Here is a 19,295-nt window from a genome sequence, read left to right as displayed (position 1 = left end):
AATACTTAATAAAAACTAGTACAGAGATCAGGCTGAAAGTCCAAAATGCACAGGCGATGCCGGCCGATCGATCGCGGTTCGGAGAGCAAGCTGTGGATGCTGGTATTGCACTATTGCTGGATGCAGTGCCGGAGGGACGAGTGCCGTGCTGCCAGACTGCAAGTGGGAAGGCTTTTTTTGGCAGCCCGCAGCTTCGAGAGGGCCAGCCGCCCAGAGCAGAAGAGGCGGTCCCTCACGTCACCATGTTCGTCCTACTTTGACTCCAAGAGAGAGAGAGAAATAGAGAACACATATTTACTATATTAACCAGCTGAACATAACCGCGCAACCGTGCTATCCACGTCACTACTATATTTCCAACCCTTAGATTGTGATCCGATGTCCTGTAATAAAAGGAAAAAAAATTCCGTCAGGTGCTCCGGAGTCTTCCGAAAGAAATAAAGAAAAAGAAAAAAAAAGTCAGGTGCTCCGGAGTCTTCCGAAAGAAGGCAGGTGTCCTCGCTTGTGCTTGCGTGCAGAGTCTTCCATGGATTGAATAAAAAAAGAAGAAGAAAGAAACACTGCTTCACCACCGTAACCTCCTATCAAAAGTAAAGGAAGGCAGGGCGTCACATTTACAGAGAGAGGAAACGCAACCACATCAAGAACTCCGCCATCACCAGACGACATCAGCTCCCCCACCATCCATCGTTCTCCAGGTTCTCTTGCCTCCCTTAAGTTCTCTACCTCCATATTTTACTCTCATTGCTACTGTATAGTATTTTTCCAGCCATCCTTCAGTCAACATTTTAGATGTGCTATAAAGTGTTGTGGATTGTTAAAAAAAAAATTCGATCTTCTGCGATTTCTTCTCGCTCAGCTAACCTTCTTTATTTTTTTTTTTAAAAACGAAAAAATCTTATGTGATTTTTTACTCTCTGCGCTAACCTCACTTTTTTACCGCCATTCATCCCCTTCCAGTTTATCTTACCGCACTTCAGTGAAGTCCATGTTCTCTTACGCCATTTCAGCACTTCATCCTATCATTTTTTTTATTTTTGCCCTCATTGGTACTGTGATGAGCGATAAATTGTTAAAAAATATGGGATAAAATGTTTGGCGAAGGTTCCTAGATGACCCTCTTTTCGTTCGATTCCTGCTCTCTTCATTGAAGAAGATACATTTTTGGTCCCCTCTTTTCGTTCTCTTCCGCCTCTCTCTCTCTCTCTTTCTAGCGGAGGTTCCTATGTGAAAAAAAAGGAACAACAATAGAATCTTTTGTCTTTAGAGTTTACTGATGAAATAACTAAGATGTTATCATCCCTTTATTAAACAATCAGTATGTCACTTTCCTGGTTACACTTTCAGCTTCTAATTTGTATGCAGTTGCACACAATTTCTCAACCTTAAATCTCTTTGTGCCTAAAATATTTTCTCCAATCTTATCTCCTGTTTTCGCAATATAAAAATATTTCGTACTAAAGTCTGCGATTACTGTACTTTGCAGGGATTACGCTTTCATTCGAAGCCAGGTCCAAAGAGCTGAGTTTCTAACTATAATCTTTTTCTCTGATATATTTACTATGCTACCTACGTAAACAAATACATGTAAAATAACCGTGTTTCGCAGCAGTACGAAGTTCATCCGTAAAAAAGGTTCCGACAGCTCAATATCGACCATCAACAAAGATAAGGTATTACCTTCCTAATTCACACTATAGTAACTTCTTCATGTTCTGATTATTGCAATAATTTTTTGGATCACTATCTTACTGTACTCAGTTTCGGTACACATAATCTGTAATGCTAATTAGCACTCCCCATCTCTTTGATTGATTACACTTCTACCATATGTCTGTATTTTTTTCGTTTGCGTAATTAATACTTACATTCATGCATAACGCAATATAGTACCTCCTTCCTGTTCTGATCATTGCAATAATTTTTTGGATCACAATTTTACTGTGTTCAGTTTCGATTCACAGAATCTGTAATGGTAATTACCACTCCCATCTCTTTGATTGATTACACTTCTACCATATGTCTGCATTTTTTCCCCGTTTTCGTAATTAGTACTTACATTCATACATAATGCAAACTAACATATAATACCTCGACAAAATGTTATGGGACAAGTAATTCCCCAGTCATATAGAGATTAATCTAGAAAACGAGTGATTCTTCAGCAACAAAGGAAATGGACGGCGACGACGAAGCAGATCCCCCTATTTCTCATGTGACTTCACATGTAACCGATACTTGGGCTTTTACTCCTCGGAGAAAATTTTCAATTGTGACTACCCACAAAAACGCTGCACTGGCACGACAACAACGTAAAAGAGCGTTAGACCAGTGGCGATTACTCACCCGAGGTACCAATGGATAGACGATAATTACAATGACTACCAACATTAATACTTGGTCCGCTGCCTCTAACAATACAATAACACAGGTCCTGCCAAAAGTATTAGAACACCAATGAATTGTGGTTATTTTCCTGAAGAGTACATAGCTGCCCTTAAAGGTATGACAACAATGCACCTCTAATGCAAGTAATAAATAGACTCTTATATAATTGTATAATTATTTATAGATATAAAGTTCTGTTTCAGAAAATTTTTAATTAATTACTAACATTTTTATGTCCTATTAGCGTCATATCGAGGTCGATCATACCATGGAACACTAGATTATGAATGTGAACACTGTCATGCTTTATTCTGGTATGGTGAGAAGTCTTCTATAAATCGCGAAACTGGAAGGCCTCAGTATCATACCTGCTGTAAGAGTGGGAAAATTTATATACCTTCGTTTAGAGATCGGCCTGAACCACTGGCTTCCTTGGCAATCTTCAATGGTGATTCTAGGTCCAAGAAATTCATGCGTAGTATCAGGCAATATAACTGTCTTTTTGCTTTCACATCAATGGGTGCACGAATTGATAACTCTATTAATGATGGTCGAGGACCGCCGCTGTTCAAGATATGTGGTCAAGTACATCATCGTGTTGGTTCTCTTTTACCCCTTGATGACTCTGCTCCACAATTTCTTCAACTTTATGTGTACGACACTGCTAACGAAGTTAGTAATAGATTGAAATGTCTTGATGCTGATCATAGACCCGTTGAATCGCTCGATCCATCAATTGTACATGATTTGATTAGCATGTTAGACCAACATAATCCATTTGCTAAGAAATTTAGAATGGCAAGAGATCGGTTGGCTGACCACAATAATGAAGATTTCATCATCAGAATCGTTGGCGCAAAAAAGGGTGATCCAGTTCAATACAACTTACCAACTACTGATGAACTTGCAATGTTGGTTGTTGGTGACTTCTCTTTAGATACGTACAAACGTGATATCATCATTGAAACACATAATAGAGAGCTTAAAAGAATCTCCTCATTACATCCAGCTTACATGCCTCTCCAATATCCTCTTTTATTTCCTTATGGTGAACGTGGATTCCAGCTCGGTATTCATTACACTAATAGAAATCCTATTGGGGCAACCACAGGACGCCATATGACAATGCAAGAATACTATTGCTATCAATTCCATTATAGGAAGAATCAGCCAAATCCGTACCTATGCTATGGTCTGTTATCAAGCCAAGCCAAAGTTGATGCACGTGCTGCTATTGAGGAGAGTAGACTTCACTACATTGCTCAAAATCAAAGAAACTTACGAATGGAAAGTATCCAAGGAATAGCAGATGCTGTTAGCCGTGGATGCATAAATGGCGATGAAATGGGAAAAAGAGTTGTTCTTCCAGCATCGCACATTGGAGGACGACGCTATATGATTCAAAATTACCATGACGGTCTAGCAATTTGTGGAAAGTATGGTCCTCCTGACTTTTTTGTTACATTTACATGTAACCCTTCATGGCCTGAAATTACTGAAAGTATCTTTCAGCATGGTCAAACAGCTCCTGACAGATCAGACGTAGTTACACGGGTCTTCCATCTAAAGCTTCATGAATTACTTCAGGATATTAGATCAGGAACTATCTTTGGTCCGTTACTGGCAGGTACACTTCTGCCTATAAAAATTTCCAACGCAACAAAATTTCTATCTTATATTAGTTACCCTGACACATTTCTCCTATGTTCTCCTCTTCACGCAAAATCGTTTGCAAAATTTCCTGATTATGTTTTGCCATTATGATCTAACGCATTGAAATTCTACATTATCTATATTTACATGCAGTGTTACATACCGTTGAATTCCAAAAACGTGGCTTGCCTCATGCACACATTATATTTTGGGTCTCCACTGACACTTCTCAACCAACACCTGAGCTAATTGACTCATTTATAACTGCTGAGATACCAGATCCAGAAACTGATCCGCTAGGGTACGCCTTAGTTGCTGAACATATGGTCCATGGCCCATGTGGAAATTACAACAAACATGCTCCTTGCATGAAAAATGGTCGATGTTCAAAAAACTATCCAAAAAAACTTCAAGAGGAAACTTCCTTTGATGAGAATGGCTTTGTTCTTTACAGAAGAAGAAATAATGGACGTGTTGTTTTCAAAAATAAGATTGCACTGGATAATAGGTACATTGTGCCTTCAAATTTGTTGTTATTGAAAAAATTTGGTGCACATACAAATGTTGAATGGTGCAACAAAACCATCTTTATAAAATACCTTTTCAAATATGTGACCAAAGGACCAGATCGTAGCAAAATGTTTCTTCAGAGGATTCAGAGCGGCGAAGATGTTCCTTATGATGAAGAAACTGATGCAAGAAATGAAATCAAAGAATACATTGACAGTAGATACCTTTGTGACATTGATTCTTGCTGGCGAGTATTTGGGTTTGAGATACATAGACATTACCCAGCTGTTGAAAGAATGCATGTTCATTTACCAAATGAAAATTATATAACATATAATACTTCAGCTAACATGGCAGGCATATTGTCACAATCATTTCTCAGGAAAACCATGCTTACTGAATGGTTTACCACTAATCAACAACATTCTAATGCTAGAAATCTTACATACTCTCAATTCCCATCAAAATGGAGATGGGACGACAAGACCAGAACTTGGCATCCTAGACAAACAAGAGAAGGCAAGATAGGACGTCTATACTATGTGCATCCCCTGGCAGGTGACAAGTATTACCTTAGAATGCTTTTGTTAGTTGTCAAAGGTGCACGCAGTTATGAGGAGGTTCGGACCTACAACAATATTGTCTATAATACCTTCAAAGAAGCATGCAAAGCACGTGGGCTCCTTGGTGATGATCAAGAATGGTTGGCTGCTTTCAATGAAGCTGCTACTTGGGCAACGTCTTCTCAGCTAAGACAACTTTTTGTCACAATGCTTCTTTATTGTCAGGTAGCCGATGAGTATACACTTTTTGGGAAAGTTTGGAAATACCTAGCTGATGACATCGAATATAATATTCGTAAGGCACTTAACCAGACTAATTATCAGATACCAGAAGATGATCTCAAGAATTATTTACTAGATAAGCTAGCAGTTTTATTTAACAAGAGTGGCGGCAACATTCATGACTTCAACCTCCCAAGGAAAACCGACAACCTAGAAGGTAGAAATGTCAATCATTTACTCAAAGAAGAGTTGTCATATGATGCAAACAGCCTTTCATATGAATCTGAAGTCCTAATTTATCAATTAAACACAGAACAAATGAAAGCCTTTAACACTATTGTGGAAAATGTGCTATCTGGACAGCCTGGCTTCTACTTTGTTTCGGGGTATGGTGGGACTGGAAAAACCTTCCTTTGGAATACCATCGTAGCATATCTGCGTTCGCAGAAAAAGGTTGTTCTTACAGTTGCTTCTTCAGGGGTTGCCGCATTACTCCTTCCAGGAGGTCGTACAGCACATTCCCGATTTAAAATACCATGTGATTTAAATGAAACCACTACTTGCAATATCAAGAGAGGAACTATGCTAGCTGAACTGATTGAAGTTGCTTCATTAATCATTTGGGACGAGGCATTCATGACTCATAGAATAGCTTTTGAAGCTCTAGACCGAACACTGCGTGATTTACTTTCACCTCGATGTCCTGTAGCTGAAAAAACACCTTTTGGTGGAAAGGTAGTTGTTTTGGGAGGTGATGCTAGACAGATACTCCCAGTTATTGAAGGTGGTACACAATCACAAATTATAGACGCAGCAATAACTAGCTCTCCTCTATGGACTTCTATTACTGTCTTATACTTGACTGAAAATATGAGATTAAAATCACCTCATTTAGATTCTGCAAGTAAGAATGAAATTGCTTCCTTTAGCAAATGGCTCTTGGACATAGGTGATGGCAAAGTACCAGCACGAGCAAAAGACTCTGAAACAGAAAAATATTGGATAAAAATTCCGCAAGACATTTTACTAACACCTCAAAATAATAGCCTGCAATGCATTGTAGACTCCGCGTATCCAGATCTAACAGATAATTATGCAGACATACAATACCTGAAAGAACGTGCAATACTTTCTCCAACGAATGATGTTATAGACACAGTCAACAACTTCGTTGTCACTCTAATACCTGGTGATCCAAGGGAATATCTTAGCTGTGATAGCATAGTAAAAGGACCAGACAGCAACGATTCATATGACTTATTATATCCTGTTGAATTCCTCAATTCAATTACTGGCAACAATTTCCCTCAACATCAGTTAATATTAAAAAAAGGAGTTCCAATTATGCTTTTGCGCAACATTAACCAATCCGAAGGCCTTTGCAATGGAACAAGGTTAATCATTGTTACTCTAGGAGATCTGATTATTGAAGCTAAGATCATGACTGGAAAATATAAGGACAAAACTGTGTTGATTCCACGTGTTTGTTTAACTTTAAAAACACTGAAGCTACCATTCACTCTAGAAAGAAGGCAGTATCCCATTAAAGTTTGCTACGCCATGACAATAAACAAGAGCCAAGGACAAACTTTATCCAGTGTTGCTGTGTACTTGAAGAAACCTGTTTTTACACATGGGCAACTATATGTTGCTTTCTCTAGAGTTACTTCAAAAAAAGGACTCAGAGTGCTGATTGAAGATGATGATGGCAAATCAACAGATGAAACCAAAAATATTGTTTACAGGGAAATCTTTTCCCGGTTTCCTGCGCATTAAGGATGATCTACAACTTGCTGTTCATGTACAAAATAATATCTAAAAAATACATTTTATATTTCAGTTTATATCCTAAACAAGCCTATTATGTATAGTATCCATGTACAGAAGATGCTCTCTGCGCCCTATAGTACTCCTGGTTCCCTTAATGCAGGTACAATTCATTGCTCTCTTTTTACCCCCCTTTTCCCTCCACTTACATACAATTTTACTCTCTTTTAATTCACTTAAGAAAGGAGTAAACTGATCTACCTGTATAGATTTCATTTGTTTTTCATCATCGCTTTGTATGATGCTGCATTATTAACTCATACATATTTCTCATACATATATTTATCATACCATACTTCTAAACAAAATGCTAACTGTATTTTTCATCTATCCCATGTTACACAGGATGCCTAATAAACCACTTTCAGCATTGACTCTACAAGATCGAAATGCAGAGGTTCAAATACAGGTCCACAGGAAATGGGAGTTTCGAGGTGCCGTTGACAATGGCCCTATATTACACATCGACATGATCCTGACAGACTGCACAGTAAGTATTAAGCACACCAAAAAATAACCTCCAGATTTAGCTCCGTGTGCCAATGTAACCAAAGCTTCAGTATGCGAAAATATTTCTGTTGCTATGTTGAGACAGTACTCTATAATACCTAAAATGCGAAATACTTATAGTAGTTTTTCCATCACTGCACAGGGCAATGCTATCCATTGTCAGATTCCTTCGTTCCTAGCAGCTACAAGAGGCGATGAATTTCAAGTTGGCAAAATATACAAGATGACCCGCTTTTCAGTAGCCCGTGCAAAATCCACCTACAAGCCTGTTGATGGTGATCTCATGTTGTATGTCAAACCATACACAACCCTTGAACTTTGCCACACTTCACCATCAGGTTTTCCCCTTTATGTTTATCATCTAACAAGCTATGACAAGATTGATCCAGATGGATCAAATGCAAGAAACTTCCATGGTATGTTTCCTAAATATGACATGAAATCCCATTCTCACAACTATCCAATCTCTCGCCTGATTTAATCCTGGTGTTTTTTTACTATTGTATGAAACATTAGACGTCCTTGGTATTATTACGGAAATCTCTGCGATTAAGCCTGTCGGAAATGCACACATACCCTCATCTTACAATCGACATGTTCTGATAAAAAACCTCAGGTTAATACTTTATAACATAAAGCATCCTTACTATCTTATTTTATTATTTTGCATATTAGTAGTTGATTCTTCATTGCTCAACAAACACTACATTTCACATACATTACATGCTTATTTTAAAATTGTCTCACAGCGACGACATTCTGAAAATTACTCTATGGGGAAAACGTGCACAAGAATTTTCGTTGACCAACACTTATGACCCACAGAAACAAACTCCTATCGTGGTCTTATTTGTTGGTTGTTTACCAAAAGAATATCAAGGTGCACAAATACAACTTTTCCTCATAGCTTTTTTAGCCTCATACACTTCTTATCTTCATTTATTCTAATTATATAGGGGAAGTACTGTTAAGTGGTGGCGCAGCCTGTCATTGGTACTTCAACCCATCAATTGAAGAAGCTGAAGCTTTTTATAGCAGGTACAACAATTACACACTTCCACGTTTTTTAGAAAAAAAGGAAAATGGACAATGAAGACTAACATCACTTTATCATTCACAGGATTGAATCTGAAAAGATAAACATAGAATTGCCCAGTCTTGACAAACAAGAAATTACACCTCCAAGTTTTCCACAACGAGAACATCACAACCTTAAATACATACTGTCTTTAAACCCACATGATGTACCGGTAAGCATATCTAATGTTAATTTACATTACCTCAAAAATTCTTCTTCCACACACGATTGTAATTCATGTGTTTATACTTCATTCGTAGGATCAAGGATATGAATGCACGGTAACCATTACATGTATTCCTGAAGGCAAGACTTGGTATTATATTGCTTGCAACACTTGCCCAAACAAACCAAGCATTGATCCCGTCATCCGTCAATGCTCCACATGTAGATCAACAAATTACTGCTTCAGGTCTGGTTTGTTACAACTAAATATATCTGCTTTGTTCCAACCTACTTTTAATAATTTCTTTAATGTACCATAAAAATATAACAATTTACTCACTCTCCTCTCCGTTATAGATACAAGCTCACTTTCAAGGCATCAGATGGAACTGAAGAAGCTGAAATGTTTGCATTCGACAATGTTGCTAGGACAATTATTGGGAAACCATGTCCAACAGTTGTTGCATCCTTTCCTGATGCATCAGCTATCCCACCTGAAATTGCAGCAATAGTTTCACGGAAATACACATTCATTATAGAATTCAACAGCCAGTCATTCAGATTTCTAGAAAAAACATTGCTCATCAAAGGAATTGTAGCATCATATGGAAGAATGACATCACTACCAATAGTACAAGAAAAAGATGATGTGCAACTTCCTCTCACTCCAACAAAAAACAAACTGATAACAACAGCTGCCGAATCTCCTTCTACACCCATGTCTAGACTTTCCACAGCAGACTCACCAAGCGTAAGTTAAATCATACTTATCAATTACCTTTTCATTCTTAAGCTTTCATACAGTGACATATGTTTCAATCATCCTCAGATGCCCCAAAAGCTGACATATTCTCCAGCAAAGAATAAGCCTTAGGTAAGCTTATTTCACAAGAAGCAAACAACCCACCAGGTTCTGCACCAACACTTATAAGAAAATACTTTGAAATAGGACATGTCTTCTTGAAATATTTTCAGTATACAATAATTGTATTTTTTTAGTATCCTTTATCAACTGCGCTCATTTTCCCTGTTACTCATTTACAAATAATTTAACTATTGCATAGACAAACCTCCCCGATGCTAACAGAAGCAGAGCTCCTACAACTACAATTGAGTCGCCAACAAAAAGGTCTATAATTCTCATCTCAGATAAGCTTATAGTACTACCTCCATTAGTATATTTGCTATACTATGCAGCTAAACTTTTAGCCTACATTCATCCAGAATCAAACAAAATCCCAAGAATCAACAAGAGTAGACGTTGTCTACAACACAACACAGCGAGGTAAACGATGCAACCAAGACTTCAAATAAACCCAAACTTTGCTGCATGATTGAAGTATCCTACTGTTGTATCGCAGGAATATTTTGGATCGTCGGAGCCAAAATTCAGATGAAAAAAACATGTTCGTCGCTATTTTGTCTCTATATATAATTAGAGTCACAGCTTCCATGAAGCAGATCTTATTTTGGACATGCTACATGATATCTATGTACTACTATGTCATGTACCTTTCTGTATACTTATCTGGTGCTATAACGAACCGTCATGTTTCATATATAGAATCGTTTGCTTTGGCTTGCTGAAAACGTATAACATCAAAAACAAGATGAACGCGCGCGCTGGCGCGCGCCAGTTGACTTGTGATATATGATATGATATGCACAACCTCCCAGTACGCTGCGTGATGCGCAAAACGCCATGGCGTCGATTAGTCACTATAGTCTAAAGAATATCAGAGGCGCTGGAAGAGATTGGAAAACACCGTGATGCCCCTGGCCGGTGTGCTGCATGTTTATATATGGGCAATAACAACCATTGCCGTAGTTTACATTTGGATAATCATGAGTCTGTTTCAGATAATCACGCAGAGTTGGTTACACGAGATAAACTCTAATACAACCGACTATATGAGATAAGATATACTAACTCTGCGTTATCTATTACAGGCACTTTGCTTTACACGCCCCCTCAATCACAACTTTCTCAAGTTGAGATTGTATTTAAAGTTTTCTAATTTCTTCACTGTAAGAGCTTTGGTAAAACCATCTGCAATTTGATCTCCTGTGGGAACATAGTCAATGTCCAGTAATTTCCTGGCGACACGCTCCTTGACAAAATGATAATCCACCTCAATGTGTTTTGTTCTGGCATGAAAGACTGGATTAAATGATAAATACTTGGCACCCATATTGTCTACCCAAAGTTTTGCGACTGAGGGGCTTGAAACTTTCAGTTCATTCAAGAGAGTTTGAATCCACATGATCTCAGCTGTGGCATTAGCTAGAGCTTTATATTCTGCTTCAGTGCTGGATCGAGATACTGTAGCTTGCTTCTTTGCATTCCATGACACTAAATTATTTCCAAGAAAGATAGCAAAACCTCCGGTGGATCTCCTGTCATCGAGGCATCCTGCCCAGTCTGCATCTGAAAATCCGCTCACTAGAAAGGAGGAAGATTTGCACAAGCTTAGCCCAAGACTAATACTAGATTTAACATATCTCAAAATTCTTTTTACTGCTGTCCAGTGAGATGTGGTTGGAGCATGTAGAAATTGGCACACTTTGTTTACTGGAAATGCAATATCTGGTCTTGTTAAGGTCAAATACTGCAGGGCCCCAACTACACTTCGATTCTGAGTAGCATCATTTGGCCCAAGCAGAGAACCTTCATGAAGATGTAATTTTTCACTTGTGGATAACAGAGTACTCTCAGGTTTACAATTCGCCATGTTTGTCCTCTGTAGTAAATCAGTTGCATATTTTTCCTGTGTTAACAGTATACCGTTTTGTGTCTTGTTTACCTCTATACCAAGGAAGTAGTGAAGATTCCCTAAGTCCTTTAGAGCAAACTCTTCCTGCAGATTTTTTAGTAGTGCTGAAACAACTTCTTGCTTTGAGCTTGCCACAATTATGTCATCTACATATATAAGGATAAACATAGACACATCTTTGCTATTATAGAAAAATAGGGAAGTGTCGGCCTTGGAACTTCTAAAACCAAGATCAAAAAGTTTCTTACTCAACCTTGCATACCAGGCCCGAGGAGCTTGCTTTAGACCATAAAGAGCTTTGTCTAGTTTGCAAACATAACTTGGCTTCTCTTTGTCCTCATATCCAGGAGGTTGTTTCATGTACACTTCCTCTTCAAGGATTCCATGAAGAAAAGCATTTTGCACATCCAATTGACGAAGAGACCACCCCCTAGAGATAGCAATAGAGAGAACAATCCTGATAGTAGTTGGCTTGACCACAGGGCTAAAAGTGTCCTCATAATCAATACCATACCTTTGTTTAAATCCTTTTGCAACTAGGCGAGCTTTATATCTATCTAAGCTTCCATCTTGTTTTCTTTTAATTTTATAAACCCATTTACAGTCAATTATATTCCTGCCTTTTTGAGGTGGAACTAAGTGCCAGGTTCTATTCTTTTCTAGTGCCATAAATTCAGCATCCATAGCATTTTTCCAGTTTTTATCACTCAAGGCGTCTTCTAAGTTTCGTGGTTCACCAGAAGTTGTAAGAAAATTGTACTTGATAGTGCCATCAGTATAAACTTTGGGCTTACGGATTCCATGTTGGAGACGTGTACTCGGGCGCTGCTGTTCCATATGCTGCGACTGCTGTTGGTCCCCCCCGGGTGCAGAGGATCCAAGAGGCGGGGCGTCCGTGGCTGCAGCCTGCCTGCAGGCGGATCGTGTATGGCGCTCTCATCCAACTGCATGGCGGGCAGGGCAGCATCGTCAACAGGAGCTGGCATAGGTGACTCGGCCTCAGTACTTGGGCCGGAAGCATCATTTGACCTGGCTGTGTCCTGCACAGGTGGAGAGCTCAAAGCACATGGATTAGTAGTGTTAGTAGAACATGTAGGCACATGATTATCCACATGTTGGCCCCCATAACCGGTGATAATATCAGAATGTTGAAGGGATGGAGGAAGAAGGGAAATTTCTTGTTGGAGACGACGACCAGCATTGGGGCGGAGAGAGGAGAAGGGAAAAATTGTTTCATCAAAGATGACATCCCTTGAAATATAGACTCGTCCTGAAGAAAGATCAAGACATTTGAAACCTTTGTGAAAATTACTGTATCCTAGAAAGACACATTGACGGGAGCGAAATTGAAGCTTATGAGAATTATAGGGACGAAGGTTAGGCCAGCAAGCACAACCAAAAATGCGCAAAAAGGAGTAATTTGGTTTTTGGTGAAAAAGACGCTCCAAAGGTGTTTCATAATTTATGGTTTTGCTAGGAGTACGGTTGATCAAATAAACAGCTGCAAGGAAGGCGTCATCCCAGTATTTCAGGGGCATAGAAGCATGAGCAAGAAGGGCTAGACCAACTTCAACAATATGGCGGTGTTTTCTCTCCGCCGACCCATTCTGTTGATGTGCATAAGGACAGGAGATATGATGGCTAATTCCAACTTTAGCAAAGAAGGAATGAAGTTTTTGATATTCTCCGCCCCAATCGGTTTGCATGGTTATTATTTTGCGATCGAAAAGACGCTTAACGAGAGTCTGAAATTCAACAAACTTTTGAAAGACTTCGGATTTGAATTTGAGAGGATAAATCCAAGTAAATTTACTATAATCATTGATAAAACTGACATAATATTTATTGCCTCCTATAGAGTTGGGTGCATGACCCCAAACATCAGAGAAAACGAGTTCTAAGGGATGACTCGACACATGACTTGACTTGGGATAAGGTAACTGATGACTCTTAGCCTTTTGACAGGCGTCACAAATAGACTGTTTATTCTTCTCACTAGAACAAGGGAGATTAAAACGACGAATAACTTTTTCTACTATAGGAACAGAGGGATGACCTAGACGACTATGCCATCTTTCAATAGATGGTCTAGTGGCTCCATATGCTTGCTTGGATGATGTCAATGGCAAAGGATAGAGCCCTTTGTGGCAGCGTCCTTTAAGCAGAGGTCTCTTCGTGGCCTGATCCTTGATCACAAAGAAATTGGGATGAAATTCAAGAAAGGCTGAGTTATCGGTGGCTAGTTTATGAACTGAGACAAGATTCTTTGTAACTTGAGGAACATAAAGAATGTTATTGAGTTTAAGATCACGGTTATGAGTTGGAACAGTTGAATAACCAATGCGACTAATGTTCATACCTGCACCACTTGCCGTGTGGATCTGATCATGGCCTCTGTATTGGTCATGTACTGCTAGCCTCTCAAGATCTCCGGTGATGTGATCTGTGGCTCCAGTATCTACATACCAGTTTGAGTCTGCTCCATATGATGTGGCTGCTGCCCCTGCATATTTTTCATTGGGAACAAAATTTTCATCAAAGCGATGCCAACACTTCATTACCAGATGTCCTCTTTTGCCACAGAGCTGGCACTTGGGCCTGCTGTCTTGTTGTGGAGCGTTTCTGTTGCCGATGCCAATCTGGCGAGACTGAGATCCGCCACGTCCTCGGCCTCTAGAATCTCTACTTCCTCCACCACGGTTGCCGCCTCTTCCTCGGGAACTTCCTCTTCCACGGGTGGCAGCGTTGACGGAGTAGGAGTCTGACTCGCGTAGGAGATCCAGCCGTTGCTCATAACTGAGCAGTTGGGAGTACACCTCCCCAATGGTGAGCGGATCAGCTCGCGCGACGAGGGAGGTGATGACCGGATTGTAGTCGTAGTCGAGGCCGGTGATGATGTACGAGATGAGCTCGTCGTCGTCGATCGGCTTGCCGGAGTTTGCCATCTCATCTCCCAGGGCCCTCATCTTGCCGACATATTCAGCAATTGTGAGGTCCCCTTTCTTGGTGGTGGCGAGGGCGATTCTTGTGTTGATGGAGCGTGCCTTGGTCATGGAGGAGTAAATTGTTTCAATGACCTTCCAGGTTTCTGTGGCAGTTTTGCATGCCGCTACCTGGGTGAGAGCTTCCTTGGTCATGGATGAGAGCAAGAATCCTAGGACCTATTGGTCTGTGGTCTTCCAGTCCTCCCATGCCGGATTGGGAACGTCGACGTCCTTGTCCTTGATGGTGGTCGCCGGAGCTGCAGCAGCACCCGTGAGGTAACCCTCCAGGCGCACACCCCTGACGACGGCTAGGACTTGCATCTTCCAGAGTTGATAGTTCCCCTTGGCCAGTTTCTCAGAAACAGCTTGACCGACGAGGGGATTGATAATTGCAGCAGTGCTCGACATGATGATTCTCTGGTGGATTTTGGTGTTTATGGATTGGCTCTTGAAAGGGAAATGTGCCTTTGGGCCATTTCTAAGTATTTTGGTGATTAAGTGCCAACACAAGTGCTTAAATGTGAATCTATGCCAATGGATGAACAAAGTGCAAATCACAAGTAAAGGTATGTTTCTAAGCCTTAGTACATTGGTTTTGTGTACTAATATATTTGTCTAAGTGTTAGAAACAGAGAAAAGAAGAAAAGGAGAATGTTGGCTGTGTACAGCCAACAGGCTGTTTCGGTCTGGGGCACCGGACTGTCCGGTGGTGCACCGGACAGTGTCCGGTGCGCCAGGCTGCCTCGACCTGAAGACGCCGCTCTCGGGAATTTGCCGACGGCGTACGGCTAAAATTCACCGGACTGTCCGGTGTGCACCGGACTGTCCGGTGAGCCAACGGTCGGCCGCGGAATCTGCGCGCGACACGTGGTCTGGCCAACGGTCGGAAGGAGGCACCGGACTGTCCGGTGTGCACCGGACTGTCCGGTGCGCCAGATCTGCAACGATCGACAACGGTCGGCTGCGCCTGTTAAGGAAAGAAATCGGGCACCGGACAGTGTCCGGTGTGCACCGGACTGTCCGGTGCGCCCGACGACAGAAAGCAAGGATGGCCTTCCAGATTTGTTCTCAACGGCTCCTAGCTGCCTTGGGGCTATAAAAGGGACCCCTAGGCGCATGGAGGAGGACACCAAGCATACCTACAACATCTCTAAGCACCAAGACATCGATTTCGCGCATTTGTTTCATTGTGATAGCATATAGAGCTCTTGTGGAGTTGTGAACTCTTTGAGTTGTGTTGCGAGCTCTTGTTGCTGCTTGTGTGCGTGTTGCTCTGATTTTGAGTCTTGTGTGCGTTGCTAGTTCCCTCCTTACTCCGTATTTCTTTGTGAATCTCAAGTGTAAGGGCGAGAGGCTCCAAAGTTGTGGAGATTCCTCGCAAACGGGATATTGAGAAGAAAAGCATAACACTGTGGTATTCAAGTTGATCATTGGATCACTTGAGAGGAGTTGAGTGCAACTCTCGTCCGTTGGGACGCCACAACGTGGAGTAGGCAAGTTTTTGTACTTGGCCGAACCACGGGATAAATCACTGTGTCTTCTCTGTGTTGAACTTCTTGTGACTATCGTTGTGTGCAAGATCTTCTCTCTAGCCACTTGGCATTAACTGTGCTAACAATTAACCAAGTTTTTGTGGCTATAAGTTTAAGTTTTACAGGATCACCTAATCACCCCCCCTCTAGGTGCTCTCAATTGGTATCGGAGCCGTTCTCTTCAAGAAAGGGACTAATCGCCCGAAGAGATGGATCCTAAGGGGAAGGGAATCGTGATCAACGACAAGGAGAAGGAGTCCTTCGTCAACAAGCCAAAGGATGACAAGTCCAACGACTCGGGCTCAGGCCACAGACGAAAAGATGGGAAGAAGAAGAAGACAAGGCGCATCAAGGAGATTGTCTACTACGACAGCGACGAATCTTCCTCTTCCCAAAAGGACGACGACAACGACTACAGGAAGACGGTCAATTCGAACTTTTCATTTGACTATTCTCGTATTCCACATAATTCGAATTCGCATTTGCTTTCCATTCCTCTTGGCAAACCTCCACACTTCGATGGGGAGGACTACGGATTTTGGAGTCACAAAATGCGTAGTCACTTATTCTCTCTCCATCCAAGCATATGGGAGATTGTAGAGAATGGAATGAAATTTGATAGCTCGGATAGTCCTATGCTTATAAATGAACAAATCCATAGAAATGCACAAGCTACTACTGTTCTCTTAGCATCTTTGTGCAGGGAAGAATACAATAAGGTGAGCGGCTTGGACAATGCCAAGCAGATATGGGACACTCTCAAGATCTCTCACGAGGGCAACGACGTCACCATGCTCACCAAGATGGAGTTGGTGGAGGGCGAACTTGGGAGATTCGCTATGATAAGGGGGGAGGAGCCAACCCAAACATACAACCGGCTCAAGACCCTTGTCAACAAGATAAGGAGCTATGGAAGCACGCGATGGACGGACCACGACGTCGTCCGCCTAATGCTAAGGTCATTTACCGTTCTTGATCCTCATCTCGTGAACAATATTCGTGAAAATCCCAGGTACACGATGATGACGCCCGAGGAGGTACTCGGAAAATTCGTAAGCGGGCGGATGATGATCAAGGAGGCGAGATACGTCGATGACGCGTTGAACGGTCCAATCCACGAGCCTCAACCCATTGCTCTCAAGGCATCGAGAAGCAAGGAGGCACTACCAAGCAAGGTGGCGCAAATTGAGGCGGCCGGGCTTAATGATGAAGAAATGGCTCTCATCATCAAGCGCTTCAAGACGGCGTTAAGGGGTCGCAAGGAGCATCCAAACAAGACCAAGACGAAGGGGAAGCGCTCATGCTTCAAGTGTGGTAAGATTGGTCACTTTATCGCTAATTGTCCCGATAATGATAGTGACCAGGAAAAGAAGAGTGGAAAATGGGAAAAGAAGAAGAATTACAAGAAGGCAAAGGGCGAGGCACATATTGGAAAGGAGTGGGATTCGGATTGCTCCTCGTCCGACTCCGACAACGAAGGACTCGCCGCCACCGCCTTCAACAAGTCATCCCTCTTCCCCAACGAGCATCACACGTGCCTCATGGCTAAGGAGAAGAAAGTAAGTACTCGAAACTCTACTTATGCTTCTTCTAGTGAGGATGAGTCTAGTGATGATGAAATAGACTACTCATGCTTATTTAAAGGCTTAGATAGATCTAAGATTGACAAAATTAATGAATTGATTGATGCTTTAAATGATAAGAATAGGCTACTAGAAAAGCAAGAGGATCTCTTGTACGAAGAACATGATAAGTTTGTAGAAGCTCAAAAATCCCTTGCATTAGAAATTAAGAGGAATGAAATGCTTGCATGTGAGTTGTCTACATGCCATGATTCAATTTCTAAATTAAAGAGCGTTAATGATGACTTAAATGCTAAACTAGTAGAAGTACATAAATCCAACTCTTGTGTTGAACATGTTGAAATTTGTACTAGGTGTAAGGATGTTGATATTAATGCTTGTAGTGAACACTTAGTTTCCATTTCAAAATTGAATGATGAATTAGCTAGTCTTAATGCCCAACTTAAGACTAGCAAAAGTGATTTTGAGAAACTAAAATTTGCTAGGGATGCCTACACGGTTGGTAGACACCCCTCAATTAAGGATGGGCTTGGCTTCAAGAGGGAAGCCAAGAACTTAACAAGCCATAAGGCTCCCATCTCCGCCAAGGAGAAAGGGAAAGCCCCTATGGCAAGTAGCACTAAAAGGAATCATGCTTTTATATATCATGATAGGAGACAAACTAGAAATGCTTATAGGAGTTATAATGCATATGATGATTTTAACTCTCATGCCATGTTTGCGTCTAGTTCTTCCTTTATGCATGGTAGAAATATGTCTAGGAAAAATGCTATGCCTAGAAAGAATATTACTCATGCTCCTAGGAAAGTAGTGAATGAACCTTCTACAATTTATTGTGCTTTAAATGCTTCCTTTGCTATTTGTAGAAAGGATAAGAAAATTGTTGCTAGGAAATTAGGGGCAAAATGCAAGGGAGACAAAACTTGCATTTGGGTCCCTAAGGATATTTGCACTAACCTTGTAGGACCCAACATGAGTTGGGTACCTAAGTCCCAAGCCTAAATTTGCCTTGCAGGTTTATGCATCCGGGGGTTCAAGCTGGATTATCGACAGCGGATGCACAAACCATATGACGGGGGAGAAGAAGATGTTCACCTCCTACGTCAAGAATAAGGATTCCCAAGATTCAATTGTATTCGGTGATGGGAATCAAGGCAAGGTAAAAGGGTTAGGTAAAATTGCAATTTCTAATGAGCACTCTATCTCTAATGTGTTTTTAGTAGAGTCTCTTGGTTATAATTTGCTATCTGTTAGTCAATTGTGCAACATGGGGTATAACTGTCTATTTACAAATGTAGATGTGTCTGTCTTTAGAAGAAGTGATGGTTCACTAGCTTTTAAGGGTGTATTAGACGGCAAACTTTATTTAGTTGATTTTGCAAAAGAAGAGGCCGGTCTAGATGCATGCTTAATAGCTAAGACTAGCATGGGCTGGCTGTGGCATCGCCGCTTAGCACATGTGGGGATGAAGAACCTTCACAAGCTTCTAAAGGGAGAACACGTGAT

General features: G+C 41.0%; 1 protein-coding gene and 1 non-coding gene across 24 annotated transcripts; one reads left to right on the top strand and one right to left on the bottom strand.

Moving 5' to 3' along the window:
- The first annotated feature begins 472 nt into the window (after nucleotides 1-472).
- LOC103633553 (replication protein A 70 kDa DNA-binding subunit A) lies at nucleotides 473-10,506 on the top strand. Of its 23 annotated transcripts, none has more exons than XM_020540785.2 (16): nucleotides 559-698; nucleotides 1,487-1,511; nucleotides 1,613-1,673; nucleotides 7,208-7,266; nucleotides 7,509-7,653; nucleotides 7,816-8,089; nucleotides 8,190-8,289; nucleotides 8,423-8,553; nucleotides 8,630-8,711; nucleotides 8,794-8,923; nucleotides 9,012-9,163; nucleotides 9,274-9,667; nucleotides 9,746-9,790; nucleotides 9,981-10,045; nucleotides 10,141-10,201; nucleotides 10,278-10,506. In XM_020540785.2, the coding sequence occupies exons 5-13, from the start codon at nucleotides 7,510-7,512 to the stop codon at nucleotides 9,788-9,790; spliced, it is 1,452 nt and encodes a 483-aa protein (XP_020396374.1). In that variant the 5' UTR covers nucleotides 559-698; nucleotides 1,487-1,511; nucleotides 1,613-1,673; nucleotides 7,208-7,266; nucleotide 7,509; the 3' UTR covers nucleotides 9,981-10,045; nucleotides 10,141-10,201; nucleotides 10,278-10,506. The 23 variants fall into 23 exon arrangements, with proteins under 23 accessions (XP_035817081.1, XP_035817080.1, XP_035817086.1 ...); XM_020540788.2 differs by having other exon boundaries at nucleotides 7,177-7,266; XM_020540784.2 differs by having other exon boundaries at nucleotides 1,610-1,673.
- Nucleotides 10,507-14,478: 3,972 nt separating this feature from the next.
- On the bottom strand, nucleotides 14,479-14,617 carry LOC111589822 (small nucleolar RNA Z247). Its single transcript, XR_004851659.1, has one exon. It is a non-coding gene; the product is annotated as a small nucleolar RNA Z247 (small nucleolar RNA).
- Nucleotides 14,618-19,295: the final 4,678 nt, after the last annotated feature.

This window comes from Zea mays, chromosome 7, assembly GCF_902167145.1.
Source record: "Zea mays cultivar B73 chromosome 7, Zm-B73-REFERENCE-NAM-5.0, whole genome shotgun sequence".
NCBI lineage: Eukaryota > Viridiplantae > Streptophyta > Magnoliopsida > Poales > Poaceae > Zea > Zea mays.
The sequence above is the reverse complement of the archived record's forward strand: the minus strand, read 5'-3'. Positions and strand labels throughout refer to the sequence as shown.